Source organism: Puma concolor, chromosome A2 (genome assembly GCF_028749965.1).
Source record: "Puma concolor isolate L17-30 chromosome A2, mPumCon1.1.hap2, whole genome shotgun sequence".
In the NCBI taxonomy this organism is placed as follows: domain Eukaryota; kingdom Metazoa; phylum Chordata; class Mammalia; order Carnivora; family Felidae; genus Puma; species Puma concolor.
The window spans coordinates 152,304,840-152,326,684 of record NC_141668.1 but is presented as its reverse complement, the minus strand read 5'-3'; the positions used below and the strand labels follow the sequence as shown (position 1 = coordinate 152,326,684).

The window sequence follows — 21,845 nt, the reverse complement described above, 5'->3', positions numbered from 1 at the left end:
CAGGCCGGTATGTGCTAGAAATGGGAACCGGGACGGGTGCCCCTGGACTGCAGCACTCTAGAGACGCCCATTCCGCGTTATATAGATGAGGAAACAGGCTTGGGGAGAGGCGACCTTGCCTGGGTCATTAACGATGCTTTGCAGAGCTGAGAGGGAAGCTGCGTCCCGGACTTCAGGCCTTGGCTCCTCCTGGGGCAACGCTCAGGTGGACAGAGCTGCTCTGGAGACCGGAGGACGTGGGTTTGTGTCCTGCCTGGGACAGTGCTAGCGAGGTGATTTTAGGCAAGTCGCTTTCCCTCCCAGCTGGTCTCTGAAGGTGTGACACTTAGCAGGTGCTCAGTATGCTAGTTTGGACCTTAGTCCGTGCGACGGGAAAGGGGACCACTAATTTTAAATCCTCTGTTAAATCTTGTTTGTGATAACTTAAGTATAAAGTTAACAAATAATCGTCAATTTCTTTTTGGCTGGGGATTTATGCTGATGTTTAGGATTATGGGTTAAACGGGGCAGGGGGAGAATTTTAGCATACAAATCAGTCCGTGCAAAATGTCAAAAGCAAAGCAAAGCTCCCAAGCAAAGGCAGTCTCCTCTCTTCTTGCAATATTAGTTAAGAGCATGTAACATTGAGTCCCTCCCGTGTGTTGAGCTGACTCTCAGGCCCTTGACATTCATTGTCTGCTGCACTGCTCACGTGGAGTTGATGCTATTCTCCCCATTTTATGGAGGACACTGGAACTCAGAAATAATGACTTTCCCAAGTTGCACACACTAGATGATACAGATCTGTTCAGCCCTCAAGCCTGAGCCCCGACCCATCACCAGGGACTGAGCTCTGGGTTCAGCCCACTTCAGCTAAAAACATGATGAAAACATAATTGGCCAAGACAAGAAGAATCAAATAAGTGGGTGAGGGTCTAAAATGGAGTTAAGGAGGTAGCAGAGCAAGAGCATGCCCTCTCTCAGGCAGCAGGTCAGGGAAGAGTGGGTCACACAAGACTCTCTCACACAAGCTGCTCTCCTGGTTCTTCTCTCTTCCAGGTTGGCAGTCACATTTGGATCAGAGCCACCTTGAGGAGCCAGAGCCTGTGACCGTCTCTACCTGGTTGGAGCCAGTGACCCATCTTCAGCAGCTGACATCACTTGGAAGACTTAGGGACCTGGGAGCACTCAGGAGAGCCTTTCCCTGAGACATGGAGCTTGGGGACCGAATGCTCCGGGCCCTCCTGTCTGGCCTGGGAAGGAAGGGAGGCACCAGGGGCTGGGCCTTCAGCTCATGGCAACCCTATCTGCCCCTGGCTGGGTTGTTGAGTGCCACAGAGGTGGTCAGCCACTGGACTGCAGTCTTTGAGAAGAGGGGCATCCCTGAGGCCCAGGCATCCAGTGAGTACATCGTGGCTCATGTCCTTGGAGCCAAAACAGTTAAGTGCAGTGTTGTTAAGAGGGCAGAATATGGGGAGGGAGAACCTTAGGGAAGAACATCCAGGCTTTTCTGCTCCACTGAGAATGCTAAGCTAAGAGTGATGGGGTTTTTCTGAAGGCATGTCTTAGATGGATACTTTTTCATTCACCCAGCTAACGTTTACAGTGTGTGCCAGGCAGTAGGGATCCAGGGATGACCAAGGTGGTCAGTGTTGGGCCCACAAGCATTGTCCACCTAAACCTGGGTCAGGCCCTTGGATCAGGGGAGGCAGCCACTCACATTCTCTGTGGGGCAGTTTCAGAGCCTGAGACCAGTACTTCGGACCCAGCCCCTGAGTCCTTGGCAGCTACAGCATGTGCAGAAGCTGAGTAGCTGCCGATTGCAAAGGTGAGCATCCGTGGGCCAGACCTGAGGGCTCTGTGTGGGGAACAGATGTCTGATTTCCTCCAGCCCAACTAGTTCGTGGTCAGGGAGGAGGAAAGTATCCAAGGACTAGGAAGGTGTTGGTCTGAGGGGTTGATGAGAGGGGAATCAGGCAAGTAGAAAGGGAGAAGGGAGGGAGGGAAGGCCTTGGCTCAGAGTCCTGGGGCAAGGAGGACGACCCTGACGCTTTTGGTATCCCACAAGTTCTCTCAAATCAGTCATGGTCCTATTGGTCCAGGCTCTAGCACTGATGTCACCCAGCTGCCTCCTCTGTAGGATGCCTGTGCAGTACATCCTTGGGGAGTGGGACTTTCAAGGGCTCAGTCTGAAGATGGCCCCCCCAGTGTTCATCCCTCGCCCGGAAACTGAGGTAGGTGTGGCACCAGGACAGGGCAGGATGGGGATGAGGGTGGGGTTTAGGGTACCTGTCTTGCTCCAGATTTCCTCCAGGGGGCGCTGGGACCCTGTGATTATTGTCCTCAGAGGCCTTGCTTTTCCATACTGGTGTCTCCTGGAAGGCTTGGTAGGTGGGGCCAAGAGTGTAGAGGTCTCCTTCTGGCCTCCTTGAGTGTCCTCACATCCCAGACCAATGTCCTAGCTCCCAGACATGGCCTATCCAATCCATGGGGGGAAAGTGCCTTCCTCCTATCTCAGGAGGCGTGGGTGGAGTGGATAGGGCTCCAGCTGGACACCTGGAGGCCTGGTACAGCTATGTGACCTCAGGAAATTCATTGACCCCTCTGGGCCCACATGATAAAAGGGTTGGGCCAGGGAATCTGTGACTTGTTGGTTCTCTTAGATCCACTGTCTGGTCAGGTAATTACCCGTGTCCCTCAAATTACTAGGACTAGGGATTGGGTGGCCCTAGATACTGTCTGTTGGTAAGGCACCCTTATTGTGGGAGAGATGCTTTCTGTAGCCCTTCTTGGGCTTCCCGTTGACCTTATAGGGAGCCAGAGAGAACAGAGCAGGTGGATGGGGCTGTGTGGGGGCTGATGGGCAAGCTAGAGGGCACCAGGCTCTGAGAAGGAGTGTTTCTCAAAAGGTACCCAGGCATACAAACATTCCTAGGAAAGATCATACCTCATTCACCTGCCCAGACAGGTACCCAGAGTCCCACCTCATTTTCCTAGACTCTCTCCCCTGGCCAAGAAACCTTCTGACCCCATTCACTTCCACATCATGTGGTTCAGAGGCCAGGTCCTCACTTTACAGCCCAGTACTGGGAGGGACAGTAGGGAATCTGAGAACTACCTAAAGTCACAGGGCTGCCAGTGGAAGGAGCGTGGGGGCAGCACTCGGACTTTCTGACTCTGGGTCAGGGCCCCACATCTCCCATAGGGCTGTCCCATCTGGGATTGGATGAGCTGGGATGGAATGCGGAGATCCAGAGCAGGAAGTGGTGGTCTGCCACCTGTAGGTTCTTGGGAGGCTACCCTGTGTCTTTCCCAAGCATGTGACCTCTGGCTGGGAGCTCACTTACTGTCTCCTGAGGCTGCCAAGGGTCAGGACATGGGAGGGAAGCTACCATGATGACCTTTTAGTCCCCTCAGAGCTGATCTGACACCAGCCATGTGCTCCAGGGTTCTGAATGTGGAATGTGGACTTCTGGCTCACATGGGGGCCCCCCATTCCTGTGTGGGTCTGGGCCAGAGAGCAGCTCTGTTGCAAGGAGCAGGGGGAGGGGAGAATGGAGGGGGAGGCTGTGGTTGGGAGGTCAGGTCCTCACCTCACTGTGCAGACATTTCTGAGAACTTGCCAGGTTTGCCCCAATGTGAAGCCACATTGGGGGTGCTTTACCAAGAACTTGAGAGGACGTGGCCTGTGGCAGGGAGTAGGGAGAATGGGTGCAGGGAACAGTTCATGGTGCCTGTGATCTTTCTATCCACTGGAGGACAGTTTCTGATGATGGGGGCAGAAGTCAGAAATGTGAAGCTGTAGGTGGCATGTGGCTCGATGAGTTGGGCTTTCCCTGTGGGTGGGAAGGTGGCTCAGTCCCAAGGCTGGCGGTGTGTACAGTGGGAAACCCAAGGCTGAGAGTGTGAGCCATTCATATCCAATTGGGCAAGATGAGGCTCTGCGGGGTAGGGGAGGCTCAGTGCCTTATCTGTGATTAGCTTGAAAGAGGCAGTGCCACCTTCATGGGGCTGCTGTCTCAGAGCATCCGAATGGAGGGTACTCACAGCAGTCAGGTCCTGCTGAGGCCTTGGGCTGACTTCTTGATGGAAGCTGTCTGTTCCCCACATTCCCTTCTATCCCCACCCCATCATGGTTTTGGATTCTTCCCTTACTCACCTAGAAGAGGTGCCCTGAGTCTGAGGCCAGCTCAGCTCTCAGCCTCCTCTAAAGAGCCACCAATTTCAGGCTGATGGAGGCTGGAGGCTCTTCACTTGGTGAGGAGGAAAGTTTGTGGACTTCTTGCAGGTGGTCTCTACCCCTATAATTGTCCCATAGCCAAGTTGATCCTCAAGTGGTCTGGAGTGTAATAGAGGGTCCAGGGGACACTCAGCTTCATGCGCTCCCTGGGATGGCCGTTCATATATGTTGTATGTCTCTCTGAGGTCAGGGGTGTCTCTGTGAGGTGGCTGGCCAGTGTGGCTGTCCAAGGGGTCATTCTCCAACCAGAGTAGGTCTGTCTGTGGCCAGGAAACCAAGAGAAGTTCACACCCCTGACAAGCCTCAGCTGTCCTACCAGATGCTCAGTATGTGGCCTCAGTGCTGAGCCCGCAATCTCCCACCACAGCTCTAGACTTCTCGCGCTATGGTAGTCCCAGTGCTATGGGCCCAGGTTGCTGCAAGCACCCCTGCAATCTCCAGTAGTGCCTGGTACAGGACTAGTGGGAGCAAGTGAGGGAAACAGGAAGGGTTGAACCCATAGGCCAAGTCCTACCTGCCTTGAACTTGCTACCCTGGGCACAGGTGAGCTTTGCTCCTGGGATTGGGGGGCCTGGAAGGATAAAATGCCTTTTGGGACTCAGGACTGAGGAGCTTATATGGCAAATGGGTCTGAGTGATCTGGAGCTGTTGAGCTTGACTGTTGATATTGGGAGTTTGGGAGGACCTAGGGGAGTCTGAGACTTAGAGGGTAGCTTCCCACGACCACTGAGAGCTTGCCCAGCACTTGGAAAGTGGCCAGGAGGCCCCTCTGAGGGTCAGGCTTTGCCTGTGGGACACACTGTGATGGGTTAGATTCCTGGTCTTCCCATCATGGAGCCTTCAGTCTGGTGGGAAAGGCAAACTGCCTCCTGGACTTTAGACTCATGGTGAGGAGCCATGGTAGAGAGAGCCTGGTGGGGCGGTGGGGGTGAGGAAGCCTTTCTGGAGAGGTGGACCTGTTTATAGATGAAGGGAGCGCCCACTTGCAGACCCCTTTGCCCATTCCTGAGCCAGCCCTGCCTAGGATTCCAGGAGTCCCAAGTAGGGAAATTCTCCTAAGGGTTGTCTTTGAGAAGGAAGCACACTGCCCTTTCCCAGTTCCATGCCTGGCTGCTTGGGCCCTCACTCCACTGCTCATTAGAAACAGTTGGCTACTGGGCAGCAGCAGCCCTCCACTCTCACCTCCACCCTGTATTTGTTTCCTGCACAGTCCCTGCAGGTAGCAGATGGGTGGACAAGACTTGAAAGCCTGTTGTTTCCAAAGTGACAGTGTCTATAAGTGTCCCCAGGCCCCCAAGGCAGGTGCAATCAGGCACCTCCCACCACACTATGCCCACTTATTCCCATGCCTTGTGTATGCATGCCACAGCCCTCTTCGGATATGGGGCTTAGGTGGGACTGTGTTCTCCCTACTATGCCCCACCTCCATGGAGGCAATTCCCTGTCCCCCCCTGGGGGCCTTCTAAGTTCAGCTCTATGAAGAAGCTGGGGCCACTCTGGCCCCTGATAATTGGCCATCAGGAGCTGTGAACCAGGCTCCAGGAGGGGCCTTGACCCCTGGGCCTTAGCTTCCTCATGGACCATTTGTGAGGATCCAACAGATTAATGGAGGGAAAGTTCTGGAATCAGGGCCAGTCAAAGAGGAAGTGGTCGAGGAACATCAGGCATGGTTCTAGCATTGCCATGTGCACAAAACAGAGGCTGTCTATAAAAGGCCTAGCTGAGGTTTATTGAACACTTACCATGTACCAGGAATGGGACCCATGTCTCACGAATGTGTTTCTGTTTAATGTCCCCAGCATCCTGATGAGGTGGGTTATCATCCACTCAGTTTCACAGGTGGGGAATCTGAGGCCTAGAGAGGCAGAGTGACCTGCCCATGGCCTGACATAAAGTTCAGTCTAGCTTTAGACACCCCCCTACATTGACCCCTGTAACCATGCTTGGGCCTCTGTGCCAGTACCCCCTGGAGGGCAGGGTTGTCACTAACCCTGATCCAGACCCCTTTGCCTCACAGGAGCTGGTTGAATGGGTGCTGAAAGAAGTGACCCAGAGTTCCTGTCCAATGGGAGCCCAAGGTGGCCCCCTCATCTTGGAAGTGGGCTGCGGATCGGGAGCCATCTCCCTCAGCCTGCTGAGTCAGCTTCCCCAGGTGAGCCCCCTCTGCGTCCCTGTGCCCCACCCTGAGTAGACTGGGATTACCACTCACTGTCCCACAGATCCTTTCCCCACCCGTTTCTGCTAGAAGCACTTGAGAGGAGGTGGCCAGATATGGGAAGACAGGGCTGCCCTCAGCCTATCATGGTCATAGCCTCTAACTCTTTTCCCCTTTTCTCTGGCCAGACCCTGGCTACAGAGAGGGGAATGGCTGTTGGGTATTTCCCTCCTCTCTGGTAGGGGTTGGAGGAGAGCTCTGGTCCCCAGCCCTGGCCTCTCCAGGTACCCTGCCCCCTACATACCCATCATTTATTCTTGGGGCAGAGTCGAGTCATTGCTGTGGATAAAGGAGAAGCTGCCATCTGCCTGACCCAGGAGAATGCTCAGAGGTAGGCGGGCTGGGGAGACAGAAGGTCAGGGTTGGGGAAGTCTGACTTTGGGACCTGGTCTCAATCCCTATTCAGGTATTAAACTCACTGATGTCTGTTTTCTACTCCTAAGAAAGGGGAGGTCGGGGGGGGGTGGGTTGTCTGGCATGGGTCCCACAGGGTTATGAAGGACAGTGGGCACCAGATAACTGCCAGTCCAAGAAGAGTTTATTCTCATAGTCCTGGTAGCCACAAGCAGGAGCTTCCCCTGTGCTCACCCTCACTTCCCATCTCTTCAGGCTTCAGTTGCTGGACAGAATTCAGATCGTTCCCCTGGATGTGACTTTAGGTATCTTCCCTACCCATCTTCCTTGGGGTGGGGATCCTCAGCACAGGTGCTGACTGGTGGAGAGATGGATGGAGGGCTTCCCCAACACACACACACACACACACACACACACACACACACACACACACACACACACACACACACACTCTTAGACCAATCCTGCAAGTCCCTGCTGCCTCCTGGGCTGATTTGACCCATGCAGGGACCAGCCACAGGGTCTTTGTTATTTTCTGAACCCCTGTAACTAGTGAGATTAACTAGGGCTTGCTTGCTTGTTGTCAAGAGATGAGCAGAAGCTCAGGAGAAAAGCTTTAGGACCAGAATACTTTAATACTTTAGTGCCTACCCATGCTGCTCCTGCCTGGCCCAGGCACAGCACAGCTCAGCCACACCTTTGCAGAGTGTTCTTGGGTTCTGGCTGCAGTTCTGGCTTCATTAAATATCCACAAGATCTTTGAGCCTCATATACACCCTCCATAGAGTGTGATACACCTGGTGTGGCACCTGGCACCTGGATGGAATGGACAAGCAGAGTTGCCAGGAATTGACTGACTAAAGCCAGGCATGCCCTCCACACACCGAGTCCATGTTGGCTATGGGGCAGCATATGGCAGGGCCAGTAGGGTTACAGAGAACAGAGGCTCTTGCATTGACCGAGCAGTCAGAGAGGTCTTCCTAAAGGTGGCACTTGAGCTGAGATTTGAGAGGAGGGAGAGAGGGCAAGGATATTCCATGTGAAAAGTTGCCATCTCAGAGTATACATGCTCCTGGCCAGGCTGCTGGCCGGGGACCCTGGGCACTAATTTGCAGGTCTGGGTTATCAGATCCAGAGATAGGCCCATGGTGTGGCTTGGGGAGGGAGACTACCCAAGGGACATGGTGGCAGGTAGAGCTGCCACCTAGTCTCTGCTGTGTGTTCCCTTTGACCATAGAGGGGAGCTGGTCACACCTCCTGCCCTGGGGCCCCATGGACCTGGTCGTCAGCAACCCTCCCTACATCTTCCACCAAGACATGGAGCAGCTGGCCCCTGAGATCCGCAGGTACAGGGTATGATAGGAGGGAGCCAGGCCTGAGAAGGCCTTGGGGGATGTGTCTGCCGTGGGGGAACTACACCATTGGGAGGGCCAGGGAGGGAGAGGGGACTGAAAGGGACAGTGATGTTGAAAGAGAGGTTCACTTAGGAGCCCACAGACCTACTCGGTTCAGCTTCTGCCTTCCCACTTAAGACCACTGAACTTCTCTGAGCCTCATTTCCTGCCTTTGAAAGGGGAGTGATAGACCTTTGCAGGGCCATGAGGAGGACTTAGCAATGAATAACATTAGACATGGTATAGAATACATAGAAGGTGCTCAAATGGGTACATCATTTTACAGAAGAATGAGGCCTGGAGAGGGAAGATGCCTGGTCCAAGGTCATGTAGGGGCTTAGCAAGAAGGCTGGGACTAAGACCCTACTCCAGGCTTTGCTGTGAGTCATCCTGTTCTCAAACAAGGGCTGAGAACTAGAGGTAGCCCAGGATCCCTTGGACAAAGCAGCAGTAATGTGGGTCAAGGTGCTGGCTCCCCCTTTCCAGGCTCTCAGGAATGGTCTAGCCAGTTCCAAGACCCCCCCCCCCCCCCCACCTCCAGACTAAGCATAGGAACAGCCTTGCCTTGCTATCAGTCAGTGGGATTCGCTAAGCACTCCCAGCACTGCCTGGTGGGCTGCTGCCTATAGGAGGTAGGGGCATCAGAGCTGCTGTTTGGGGTCTCCTTCCTCTGTGTCCTCAGATTTTCCTCTCAGCCCAGAGTGTAAGTTCCATGGGGCCCCTTTGTGGAGGGCCCTGCTCAGTTTAAGATACCCCCTGTCCCAGACTCTCACCTTCCACTGTTTTCCCTTCAGCTATGAAGACCCAGTAGCCCTGGATGGTGGGGAGGAGGGCATGGACATCATTACCCACATCTTGGCCCTGGCACCTTGGCTTCTGAAGGACTCTGGGTATGGATAGGGCAGGTCTCCTGGATCTGTCCCAGTGTGTACTAGGCCTGCCCTGACAGTCATTCTGCCCCCATGCCTCCCGGTCCAGGTAACCCAGAAATGCAGGTCCTAGTCCTGCCTGGTTGCGCTGACCCATTTCTCCTCCATGTAGGAGCATCTTCTTAGAAGTGGACCCAAGACATCCAGAGCTTGTTGGCAGCTGGCTTCAGAGCCGGCCTGACCTGTCCCTTGATCTCGTGGCTGTGCGCAAGGATTTCTGTGGGAGGTGAGCTCTACCTACCCCACCCCTACCTCCATAGTCATAGCCACACTGGTTCTTCCACTCAGGCCATCCACAGCTCTGGCTGTGGGGAGAATGTGCTGTTCCCACACTCTGCTCATCCCCTGGGATTCAGGCAATGATTGGCCTCTTGTCCCTGTCTCCTTAGGCCTAGGTTCCTGCATATCCGGAGGTCTGGGCCACAGTGTGGCTGCCTTATGGAAGCCTGACCAGGGCCCCAGCCTACCAGAGTGCCTGGCTGATCCTTCTTCCTGGAATGCTACTTGGAGGGAGGTGATGGCACTTTCTAGAACCCAGATGGTTATGACATTTCCCATGGCTCTGTGATTCCCCAAGCTCCACATTTCTGGGAGACTTGGGGATAGAAGCAGGGGTGGGGATGTCCTTCTTGGGGTGGGAAAGAACAAGGATATCCATAGTTTGGCTCAGAGCTGAGCAGACCTAGGTTCCCATTCTGGTTTCCCATCACATCAGTGTGGCCAAGGGTAGGTTGCTCAGTGTCTCTGTGAGTGGAATTGCCTTGGGGATGTTGGGAGATATGGCCAATAAAGTGTCGAGAGACCAACAAATAGTCGTCTAATGTTTTGTTACTGTGATTTGTGGGTCCCCTGCCCCCTTGTCCCCAGGCAGTGCTGGGAGTAAGAGCTTCCTCCTGCTCCAGCAGGACTAGCCATCAGTCTCCCCTCTGGTGGGAGTGTGAGAGTGCAGTGTGGAGAAAGGCACATGGGTGCTCCTTTTGGCCTTGGATGCCAGGGCCTTGGGACTGATCAACTCACTCCTAGGGTTCGACCTAGCCCTCAACTGCCCTAGGTACACTCCTACACACCCTGACTGGGTCTAGGCTCTGAGCACAGGAGTGTCATCTGAATTTCAGCTCAGAGCTGACTGCCTGCTTTCTGGAGGGGATTGGGCTGAGGGTCTTTAGTGCACAGTTCTGGGGTCACCTATCCTCATTTATTTCACTGAAGGCTTGAGCCAGTAAGGAGTAAGCAGCGTTTACGTTTACTTTTTATTCTCATAGCTTTTGGCTAAAACATTCCTTCCAAGTTGACCTTGCAGTTTCAGGTAACCCATCTGTCCCTGGTTGGAGCTGGGGAGAGTGAGAAACCCAGACAGCGCAGGTAGCTGGTTGTGACCTCCGCCCAAGCTCTGGTCTGTGCAGACTTGTGGCCACCAGGAGGCCCGAAAGCCCAGCCCTTCTGTCCACAGCGACAGGAAACCTCCCAGTTGGCAGGTGCTGGTGTGAATCTGCATCAGAGTGGGTCCTGAGGAACATGCCAGACCAGACTGGCTCATCCCACTGGCACTTTCAAGGGCCTGACCTGGTGGTACGGTGGCCAGAGGCAGTATGGTCTGGTGGTCAGTATCCTCTGCTAAAGCTAGGATGCTGGGCTCCAGGGCTGTGTCTTGCACTGGGACCTCGGGCAGCTCCTTTCCCTGCAAGAAGCTGGCTCTTCTGGCTCCAAGGCCAGTGTAAGGTGGCAGCCTCATTTTAGCCTCAGTCAGCCAGGTGGGGTGTGAGCTGGCATCTGAATCCTCACTCCTCCAGCAGGGACTCCCCAAGAGAAGATGTGGCCTGCCTGACATCCCATGGTGGGAAGTAGCCAAGTGGAGATGGGAAGTTAGGTCCCTGCCTTTGGGGAGTCTGTATTGCTGGGCTCATACCTGGCTTGAGTGACCCACTCCTTCCCCTACTGTGCTGAGGGTCACATCTGCCTTAGCAGGGGCCACACTGCAGCTCCTAAGGCTCCTGTGTCCTGCTCCTTGCCCAATGCCAGCCACGTGGACTCCAAGCTCCTCCTGACTTTGTTTGAGGAGGATCAGGGACTCCCCATCATGGCTGCCTAGAAGGAACCTGGGAGGGTGCTGTAGGGCACAGCCAGAGAGAGGTTCCTGGCTTTCTGAGCCCCCTTGTGCTCTCCAACCTCTGCCCACATAGGTCCTTACCAGTATCGCCCATCTCTTCTGCCTGTGCCCTTCAGCTCCTGCTGTCTTCAGCAGCATCTCAAGGCAACCTGCCCCATTGTTCCACAGCCTGGGCCACACCTCAGCCAGTACTGGCTTCCCTGATGGTTTCACTCTCCTGGCCTTGGACCTATCACCAAGGAAAGGTCTTGGCAAGCATGTGGATATGTCACCCCAAGAGACCATAATGATGGGAATTACAGTGTCGGGGCAGCTGGGGTCACAGAAGCAGGAGCAACCTTTGGAGACAACCTTCCTAGAAAACCATGAGGCTTGACTCCTCTGATAAAGAGATGCAGGCCAAGTGGACTGGCGGGCCGGGCCTCAAGCCTGCAGCTAGAGGGGTGGCCAGAGGCCCCTGTGGGGACCACGTACAGCACTGGCTTGATTGGGCCTTGGACATTGAGCTCTGATGTTGAAGCCACACCACCCTGAGTTCAGATCTTGGCATCTGCCCCTCACCAGGATGTGACCTTGGCCAGATGACTTCACCTCCCTCAGCCTTGGCTTTCATACCTGATAAATGGGACCCTGTGCTTTATCTCATAGGATGGTTCTGAGGAGTCCGCGGGATGCACCTTTGACGGGGCATTGTGTTTGCACCGCTTGCTCCAGAGAGCAGACATGTGGGGAGACACAAGGAGGGCCTGTACCCTTACGCGTCTGTCTGGTGCTTGACACCAAAACAAAGCAGGCAGAGAAATGGCAGTTTGGAAAGGAGGGAAGGCAGGGATTTCACTCTTGGGCTCTTGACGTCTACCTGCTCTCTGGAGATGGAGCCCCCAAGAGGCTGGTAGTCTGGCCGCCTAGATTTCCCTCAGCACCTCCTCTCTGCACTAGGACTTGAATGCCCTGAGGTCCAGGCCACAACAATCAGTGGCTCTGCCCAGGAAAGCCAGGCTTACCTGCCCTATCTCCTCCCTCCTTCCTGGGGCCAAAGCAGGAGATGAGTACCCCCCCACCCCCGCCCCAGCATGTGTTATGGAGCTGATGGTAGAGTCCAGGCTCTTCAGTCCCCTGAGATCTTGAGGGATGTGCCTACTGCCCTTCCAGCCTTCTTCAGCCAACCCTAAGCATGGGCAGGGGGTGTAGGAGTCCTTGACTGATGTACTGGGAAAGCAATTCCATCCTGTTTGCTGACAGTTGAGGAAACAGGCTTTGTCTCACAGTTGGGTGCTTGTCCTAACTGCCCTTAGGTTTCTCCATGGGGGCCCATCTAGCTGCCCTATTGAAATGTACCCCTAAACTCGTAAAGCCTTTTCTTTTTAATTTTTAAAGTTTTTTTTAATGTTTATTTAAAAATTTTTTTCTTAATGTTTATTTATTTTTGAGAGACAGGGAGAGACAGAATGATCAGGGAGGGGGCAGAGGGAGAGGGAGACACAGAATCTGAAGCAGGCTTCAGGCTCTGAGCTGTCAGCACAGCTGACATGACAGCCCCCTGACATGGGGCTCAAACCCATGAACTGTGAGATCATGACCTGAGCCAAAGTTGGATGCTTAACTGACTGAACCACCCAGGTGTCCCAATGTTTATTTATTTTTGAGAGAGAGAGAGAGAGAGAGAGAGAGAGAGAGAGAGAGAGAGCATGCGAGCACAAGTGGGGGAGGGGCAGAGAGAGAGGGAGACAGAATCTGAAGCAGGCTCCAGGATCTGAGCTGTCAGCACAGAGCCCAACACAGGGCTTGAACTCACAGACTGTGAGATCATGACCTGAGTCGAAGTCAGACACTTAACTGACTGAGACACCCAGGTACCTCGCCCCTAAACCCTTTTCTGCCACCACCCTGTACCTGGAGCCTGGGCCATTGACTGGTGCCAATCCCTGCCCTAAACCCTTGGCTGTCTCCTCATGACTTAAGTATGGTCACTGTGTCCTGCAGAGTCCAGGTCTGAAGAGGTGGGAGGGGGGTGGTGATGGCTGTGGGAAAGGCCCTGTGTGGACCCCTTTCAAAGCCCCATCAGTGCTCTGAGTAAGCTTCCATCAGAACAAAGTGTTCCACTGCTGACAGGCTTTGAGAGCTGCTTTAACCTTTTCAGGCCAGCATGTCCTTCCCTGTCCACCTTCGGATTCTTTTGTCCACTGTCCTGGACTGCAGCTTCCTCGCAGGACTCTCTATCCCCTAAACATACCTCCTTCCCTTTGCCCAGGCAGTGTCTCCCATCAGGAATGCCTTGCCCACCACTGCCATCCAAATGATCCCTCCTCTCCCTTCAAGCTCCAACATAGATGCTGCCTCCTCCAGAACACCTGCCCTGATCCCTCTGTCCTCCCTCCCTCCTACATACCATGCTCCTAGCCTAAACTTCTGCCAGCACTGATGACATTCTGCCCCATGCATTTGGAAACCTTCCTGTCTCCCTCATCTCTCTAGGGCCCCATGTGGGTCTGGCATACCCTAAGGTCAGTAATGTCCACTCATAAACCAACAATGTGTGTATTTTCTAGAATGGAGCTGGAACTTCCTGTGTGGCTTTTGTCTGATCTGACAGCAGCTTTTGCATATTCTGGTCAATAGGGAGAGAAGAAGCTATGAGGGCCCAGCCTCCCACCCAAACTAGGCAGCTGTCCGAGTTAAGCCATGGCTACTAATGGGCTCAAGTGCACCTGATCTGTGCACAGCGGCTGCGCCAGGAGTACAGGCTGTTCTTGGCGGCAACGGGGGCAGGTGCCAGGTTTCCTGGAGCTCTGGGCCCTGGCCAGCCCCCACCCAGAGTCTTGGCCAGAACAGCGGCCTGATCCCCTGTCAGGACTCCTCAGTCCTGGACAAGGCTTCTGGATGGGGCTTGGGATTGGCAAAGCAACCCTACCCCTCCTGTGGCAGACAGAAAAATGGCCCCTAAGATGTCTGTGTCCTAATCCCCCAAACCTGTGAATGTGTTACCTCACATGGCAAAAGGAACTGCAGGTGTGATTAAGTTAAGGATCTTGAAATGGAAGGATTATCCTGGATTATTCAGATGAGTTCAGTGTAATCAACAAGGGTCCTTATAAGATGGGGATGGGGAAGGAGATTCGAGGGAAGCAGAGGTCACAGGGAGGCAGTGTGCTGGGGAAAAGGGCCATGAGCCAAGGAATGCAGACAGCCTCTAGACACTGGCAAGGGCGAGGAAATAGATTCTCCCCTAGAGCCTCAAGAAAGAATAGAATCCTGCCAGCGCCTTGATTTTCGCCTGGTGAAACTAATTTTGGACTTCTGACCTCCGGAGCTATAAAATGATAAATTTGTGTGGTTTTAAGCCACTGTTACAGCAGCAGTAGGAAACTAGTACAGATTTTGCTACTTGAAGTGTTGCTGTCACAAATACCTAAAAATGGAAGTGGCTTTGGAAATGGGCAGGAGCTGGAGGAAATTTGAGGTGCATGATAGATTGCCTTGAATACCTCTGCTCTGAGAAGGGGGGTGGCTGAGGTGGGGATGGGGAACACCCCTCCATCTGGAGACCTGAGCTGCCCAGGCTCCCTATCCACAGGTCTAACGTGGTAGAGAAGACTGGAAGACTGCTCGGGGTGGGCCCTGGAGAGGCTGGCCTGGCACCAGGGGCAGCTATGGAATAGGACTGCGATCAGGGGAAAGGAGGCAAGGCTGGCTTCCATGGCCCATCTCTGTGGCATGGGGGCCACCCAGGCCTTCAGAGAGGATGTCAGGGACTGGATCCAGCACCTCTTGAGTATATGAAGATGAGCAGGGGCCCTGCACTCTGGGTTGCCAGTACCACATCTGTGAAATGGGCACAAGAGTGCCTGACTTCAAGCTGATGGATCTGAACCCTCTGTGTGAGTTGTGAAGGGTTTGTCTCCTTCCAGTCATCAGCCAGTGCCCAGCTCCTGCTTCGGGTCTGGACTGGGCTTTGTGGCTCAGATAAAATTGAGTCATTCTTGGGATTCTCGGCCTGTGATAACCAAACCTGAAATGGCCAGCTAGAGTCCTTGATCCTGTCCCTGTTCAGGCTGGCCAAGTCCTGGGGCTCTTGAAGCCATGGTCCCATCTGAGGAGCCACAAGGAGAGCTACTGGGAGTCCAGGCATGGGCTGATGTGCCTCATGGCAGGTCTGGGAATCTGGATTCTCCTAATATGCTTTCGATGAAGCCAAGAGGGCCTGATCATATTGCGAGGGGTAGATTTTTAGCAAGACTAACGTCTACTCCTTGATCTCCCTCTTTCCAAACAGTTCCAAGGAAGGGGCTTACTAGGGGTCACATAGCACTTACCTCCTGACTTGTTGTGCAGTGCTCTCCACCTCCATTGCTGCCAAGGGCCTGTGGTCATTTACTTGGATGGTGTGGCTATTTCATATGGCTCTTCAGGTTGCTCCTAAACAGAACTGACTTCAACCATTGCTGAGGGGTTGGGTGGAGGAGATGTCCGGGACAATGGGACCCATGACTCTGACTAGAGCCTGGGGCCACCCTAAATTGGAGAGTGGAATGTTAAGGATAGTCAGCTCGAGAGTGTGGGATGCCATCAGACATGCCAGAAGCAGTGTTGGACAATGGACAAGGGCGTCAGGAGATCCAGATGCGACCAGTGGTGGCATAGGTCATAGGGCATAGACAGCCCTTGAGGTAAAATTGGGAAGACCACCCTCCCAGGCCCAGTAACCAGGCATCTCCACATGCCAGGTGCCAGGTGCTGCACATGCTGGCATAAATCCTGTCTGCACATCAGGAATGGCTTTCTTGGCCACTAGACAGGTGAAGAGACTAAGACTTAAGTTGCCCAACATCACACAACCAGGAAGCGGCCATGCTGGGGTTTGAACCAGTCCTCTGATGTCCCAGCTAGTGGGCGGGGACTTTGAGCAGGCCCTCTCTGGAGGCTGACTGCATCCCAGGCCTCAGTTCCCGGAGAGGCTCAGATGCCTGGGGGTGGGGGGAGCGGCAGGGCTGACCTGAGTTTCCAGACAAAGGGGAAAGTGGCAAGTCAAACAGAAGCACCAGACGTGGAGCAAGCTTCCTTCCTTCCCAGGTGCCCAGCTTTCACACTCCGCAGCAGAGGGACCAGATGCAGAGCCCCAGCATGCGGGGGAGGGGAGGGCAGTGAGAGTGGCTGCTACCGAAAGGAGACTGATGTCCCCTGGACGTGGGGTGGGACTGATAGACATCAGACTCTGCTTCTCAGCTGACAAGTGGGTGGGAAGGTGAGTCCTACCTCAGCATAAGGGGTATGAAGCCTGCCTGGTGGCAGAGGCGTTTTAGGTCCCCAGGCCCAGGAGATCCTGGGAGGAGGCGCTGGGTGGATGTGCCTAAAGCCCTCCTTGAAGGCATTCCACAGCTCAAGAACTAACTACAGCTCCCTCTCTCTGCCTGCACAGAAGTGCGCCATCTCTTCCTCACTCTGCCCAGCCCTTTAGAGCCGTGGAGTTTGTTCTTTCAAAGCAAGCTTCAGGTGCAACTCCACCATGTAGTTTTACAAAGATAAAAGCAGTACCTTAAACATGAATGTATTTTTAAAGTTCAAATTCTCAACATTTTCTCAGCGTTAAGTCCATCAGGAGGACAGCAGTGAACACACGTTTGAACTGGGGGTTGGGATAGGAGTTGCAGTCTCAGGTCAGCTTTGGTGTCTAGCTTCTTTCAGGGTTTGATTTCAGTGGCACAGGACCAAGTGACCCCTGACTCCCACAAAGAGGTGGTTACAAGTGGTGGCAGTGTTTCTGAAGGCCACCTTGCAGTCTCTTTCATTCACAGGGACAGCAAGAGAAGATTTATTTCAAGCTCAGCACAAACCCAGTTCTCTGGACACAAGGGGAGGAATCTAATGTGTCATAATTTGATGGTGTGCCCATTTGAGTCTGTGCGTGGTTTTTAAAATTGGGCTCCTTACGATAGCTAAAAATATGAAAAGAACAGAGAGGGAAAGCGAGAGGAAGGAAAGGAAAGGAGGAAGGGAAGAGAAGGGAATGAGGAAAGAGACGGGAAGGGGGAGGAAACTCATGTGTGGCTCCTTTGGGTTCTTGGTGTCGGCAGCCTCTGCCTCCGCCTCTCCTGGGAAGCCCACCCTGGGCTGCTTTACCCCCACAACCTGGAGATTCCCAGTGCCTCCTTTCATTTAGTGTCTGTCTCAGCAGGTGAGTCTGGGCCACATGCTCCTGAAAAGTCTCAGGAGTCCACAATCCCCTCTCGGCTCCAGTGTGGACCGATTCAATCCCTGATTCTGGGGTATGGAAGAAGGCACCAAGCAGGGAACAGGGACTAGGGCCTTCCCCCCAGGGTGTATGGTTGTGCCTGCACGGGTGGGAGGACTGGGGAACCCAGTGCCCCTGAAAGCCTGGGGTTTCTGTAGTTCTGGGTACCTTCATTTCTGAGAATTTGCTTTGGAAAGAGAGAAATGAGAAGCAAAACCCTAGGGCCCAGCACCACCCCCCTGCCTTCCTGCCTTCCTTCCGCTGAGTCACAGCCAAGAGCTCAGCACCTCAGCCTCCTCTTGGGGCCACTTGGGTGGGGTGGAATTCAGGGTCATGTGAGGATGCAGCATCTGGGACAAGTCTTCTTTTCCTGCCAACATCCTCTGTGAAGTTACTGAGGGCTGAGGCTACTTCCCAAGCTTGGGGAAGGGGTGGCTGAGGTCCTTATCTGTCCTGTCTCTCCTCCCATTGTCAGGCCCATTGTTCACCCACAAGCACTGAGCACCAGCTGTAAATCAAGCCAGCGTTGGGGTGGTTCAGGCAGGAGGTCCTGTCACTGAGGAACTTGTGGACTTGGACAGGGACTTCTCCCGACAGACCCCCAGTGAGTGGCTGTGTCCTTAGGTTTGCTCTAGTCAGCAATGGGGAGCCACAGGAGGCCCTAGGCTCTGGGGAAACCAGGCCACATCACACACGCACCTGTTAGAGACTTGCACACCCCTGCACAGGTGCCCCTGTATACAGGCATGTGCACAGGTGTGGGACTTAAGCACTTGGGTCCATGTCCATGATCACAGGTGTCTGTGCAGGACTCCCATGGTTGGAGGAGCTCTATGCTTCGGGAGCCAGGTCAGAACTTTGTGTGTGTTAGGGGGGTATCACCCCATCTGAGGCCCAACCACTGTCTCTGAGTCATGGGAGCCCATGGGAACTTGAGTACTATGCTCCCATTTCATGGGGAAAAAAGCTGAAGTCTGGAGAGGCCCCCCATCTCAGCCAGGCTCACACAGCAAGTTAGGGGAGATCTGAGAGGGGAGTGAGCCTGACCTGGGTGACTTACCCACATTCCTGACCTCTTTGACCTGGCATTTGGGGCTTGACACCCCCCTGATGACCACACTGCGTTAAACTCTGCGAGATAAGATTGGTGATTCTCCCAGCAAACTCACCTGAGGACCTACCACAGGGTCTTCCCAAGCTTTATGGACCATTCCCAGGGATTTCCCAGCCATCCTAGATGCTTGGAATGCTGTCTCTTGCTCTCTCAATCTTCCTCTCTCTCTCCCTCTCTATTAATCAAATGAAATCCAGCTTCCATATTCGACTTAAATGCTTACTCCATCTTTTCTGACCCCATGGAACTTTTCCTGTCTCTGGCCTCCTCTGAGCATCTCTTCCCCTTCCACCCACTGCTCACCCACCTATTAAACATAAAATTGATCTTTAGAGGCCAAGGCTGGCAGTGGAGGGTCCTTGAGTTAGAGACGGTGGGAGCCACATCCAGGCCAGCTCAGCCTTTCAGACTTTGTCAGTCACTGGGGTGGGCCTGGAGCTAAGACAGGAGACAGCACTACCGGGTGCCACCACCTGCCCCCAGTCCTGCCCCTTCTCTGAGGCGGCAGCAAAGTCCTGCTGTGTCCTCTGAGGGCGGAGGAGACTGCAGCTGACAGAGAAGGCCTGTAGCACTGCGCTCGAGACAAGATTGGCCCCTCAGAGTTTGTCATTCCGGATTGTGTTTATTCCTCCACACCCCTGAGCACCCCTCAACTATGTGCCAGGTCTGTGCCTGTGTTTGGCAGGTGAAGGGTGAGGGCTGGACAGTGTAGAGAACCCTCAGGTTTGTTGGGTGCTGCTGTTTCATAAAATGGCCCCAGACTGAGTTCTCCGCTCCTTCACAGAGCTCTTCCCTTCCACCTGGTCTCGGGAAGGGGGCTTGGGGGCTGCCTTTGCCCCACGAGGCTCTAAGCCCCATCGCTACATGGCCATGCCCTCACCCCTAACAACTAAGAACTCTGTCCAGGGCTTTAGCTGCTGGCTTTGCTGTGTCTCAGGGAATGGACACAACCGACCTGCCCTCTGGAATGGCCAGCTTGTGTCCAGCCTCTAGTGCAGAGGGCCCAGCTTGGGGAAGGCCATCGGGATTTCACCTGTGCCCCTGGCTCAGGGCCCTGGAGAAAGTTTGGTGGCTTATGGGGGGCGGGGTAGGAGGGGAAAGCTCACAGCTGAGGGGAAGGTGGTTTTCAGTTGCTCATGCCTCATTTCCTCCCCTGGCTATCCCAGACCCATGCCCCTAATGAAAAGTCAGCTTTGCTGCTTATCTACTATACAGCTATACGGTGTTTGTTGTTGTTTATTATACAGGGAGATAGCCTAACTGGTTCTTGCTGGTGTACTGGAAAGCTGTTAATGTATGTGGTTTATCCTATAACTGGCCACTTCTTGGTTTCTCTTAGATCTGTTGGTCATTGCTTCCCTTGGATTTTCTATGCTGATATTTTACCACTGAAAATAATGATAAATTTGTTTTTTTCCTTTCTAATATTTATAGCTCTTATTTTTTTTCCTTGTCTCATAGCTTGGCTAAGACCTTCAATATAATATTGAAAAATGGTGATGGCTAGAGTACTTGTATCGTGTTTCCCACACATGGAGTGATACCTCTGGTGCCTCCCTACCAAGTGCACTTGCTTTGATTTTGGGTAGACAGCCTTTCTCTAGTTAAGGATGGCTCAGTCTCATCCTGGCTGACTCTGTTTTGTTCATTTATTTTAGAAGCTTATTTATTTGCATTATTCATGTAATAAACCTTCAGTGAGTGTTTGTTGATTGTCAGGCCTACCCTTAGTACCAGAGTATGAAGGAAAAATGGACACAGATGCTGCCCATAAGGAGTTCATGGCCTAATGGAGGATAGAGGGACATAAACAGGCCTTTATCCTTGGACCACATGGCATGCACTTGATGGCGGTCTGCTCAGCACTGTGCAGGGCACTGGGGATGGGCAGTATTCGGATAAGACCCTGCTTACACAGAACCCCTGGTGGGGTCACATCCTCTCCCACTGAAGTTCCCACACGGCAGTTGCAATGCTCAGCCTAAGGCTTTCTCTGATGCACAGGCCAGCTTGGTAAGTGCCTGAAAGGTCATCCCCCGGAGCAGCCCTAAACCAGTGAAGGTAGGAGTTGGTGGATATGCATCCCAGCTTTCCCACTCCTTGGGTGGAACAACCATGAGGTGTGTTCTATTTCATCTCTCAGCTGAGGACTGAGCTTCGGTTGCCTGCAGAGGGAAACTGCTCATTAACACACCTGCCTAAGTTTCCTTTCTTTCCCTGTCTCGCTTCCCCTCTCCTCTATGTCAGAAACTGGGAAGGCTCTGTGATTTTGCCCCACTTGCAAGCTAACAAGTTAGCCCCTTATATTCCCAAGGATGCTGGCAGAAGGCACAAGACTCATGGTTCAGAAATAAAGATCAGTTTGTTACAGTAACAGTGGTAGACCCAGGATCAGCATTTTCTTGCACCACTCCCGTGAAGCTCAGTTTCCACAGGATGACCCAGTAAGTACCAGATGGTGCCTGCACATGCAGTGGTTTGCATTACAGGAGAGGAACCCTGGGATCAGGGGGCCCAGATCTTTTATAATAGGCTGCAAGCAAACCTACCAACGTTGCCTCAGAGGGAGATACTATCTTTGTTATACTGGACAATAAACAAATCCTCCTTTTTCCCCTAGAGGGAGATACTATCTCTGTCTTCTAAGGCTGTTTGGTATAATAATCACCCTTGAAAGGATTGCTTGGAACAAGGGAGTCATTGAGCCTATGGGCAAGTATACAGAAATATACTTTCAGAGGACCATGGAGAATTGTCTCCCAACACCCTACTGGTGATTCTTGGCATCACCTCCCAAATAAGCTGTTTGTATTTGGATCCTTGTCTTAGGGCCTATTTCTAGGGGAAGCACCCCCCACCCCCACCCCCTGTGCCTGAGACAGGGAGGTGACATTAAATGGGCATTAATGGATTTCTGACGTGACTCTCCTTGCCCCAGACTAACCTGTCCTGAAAATGATGCAGGGGAGCACATGAAAGAAGAAGAAGTTTCCTCACCCAGAATCGATATTGTTGTAACCCCTAGGGAGATGCTCTAAAGGGCTTATAGGGTTTTCTCTTTCATGTTTAAATATTTAACATTTATGATGGTTGGCTGCCTGTGTGAGGGAGACGTTGGACTTCCTTTTTTCCCCCCAAAGCTTTCCAATACCATCTATTGGAAGTTGTGCCTAATCTGTAACCACTCTCCTCTCATCTGCTTGGGGCCTGCTATTTAGAACATATCACAAAAACAAAAACAATCAATTCACAATAAATGGATTAAAAAACACGTGGGCATCACC

The 21,845-nt window shown here is 53.2% G+C and overlaps 1 protein-coding gene across 5 annotated transcripts; it reads left to right on the top strand.

Annotated features, from left to right (window-relative positions):
* Nucleotides 1-13: 13 nt before the first annotated feature.
* Nucleotides 14-9,921, top strand: HEMK1 (HemK methyltransferase 1, mitochondrial release factors N(5)-glutamine). 5 transcript variants are annotated; one of them, XM_025916530.2, is made up of 11 exons: nucleotides 14-282; nucleotides 1,039-1,418; nucleotides 1,716-1,807; nucleotides 2,120-2,213; nucleotides 6,237-6,371; nucleotides 6,701-6,765; nucleotides 7,044-7,093; nucleotides 8,026-8,134; nucleotides 8,977-9,072; nucleotides 9,224-9,337; nucleotides 9,501-9,921. In XM_025916530.2, the coding sequence occupies exons 2-11, from the start codon at nucleotides 1,191-1,193 to the stop codon at nucleotides 9,559-9,561; spliced, it is 1,044 nt and encodes a 347-aa protein (XP_025772315.1). In that variant the 5' UTR covers nucleotides 14-282; nucleotides 1,039-1,190; the 3' UTR covers nucleotides 9,562-9,921. The 5 variants fall into 5 exon arrangements, with proteins under 5 accessions (XP_025772315.1, XP_086554232.1, XP_086554231.1 ...); XM_086698106.1 differs by lacking the exon at nucleotides 8,977-9,072; XM_086698105.1 differs by lacking the exon at nucleotides 9,501-9,921 and having other exon boundaries at nucleotides 9,224-9,494.
* The last annotated feature ends 11,924 nt before the right edge of the window (nucleotides 9,922-21,845 follow it).

Bases quoted from the DNA above. Each gene is read 5' to 3' on its own strand.
- HEMK1 (XM_025916530.2), top strand. From the start codon at position 1,191: ATGGAGCTTGGGGACCGAATGCTCCGGGCCCTCCTGTCTGGCCTGGGA. The intron at 2,214-6,236 runs GTAGGTGTGGCA...TTTGCCTCACAG, and splicing joins TCCCTCGCCCGGAAACTGAG to GAGCTGGTTGAATGGGTGCT. The intron at 8,135-8,976 runs GTACAGGGTATG...TTTTCCCTTCAG, and splicing joins CTGGCCCCTGAGATCCGCAG to CTATGAAGACCCAGTAGCCC.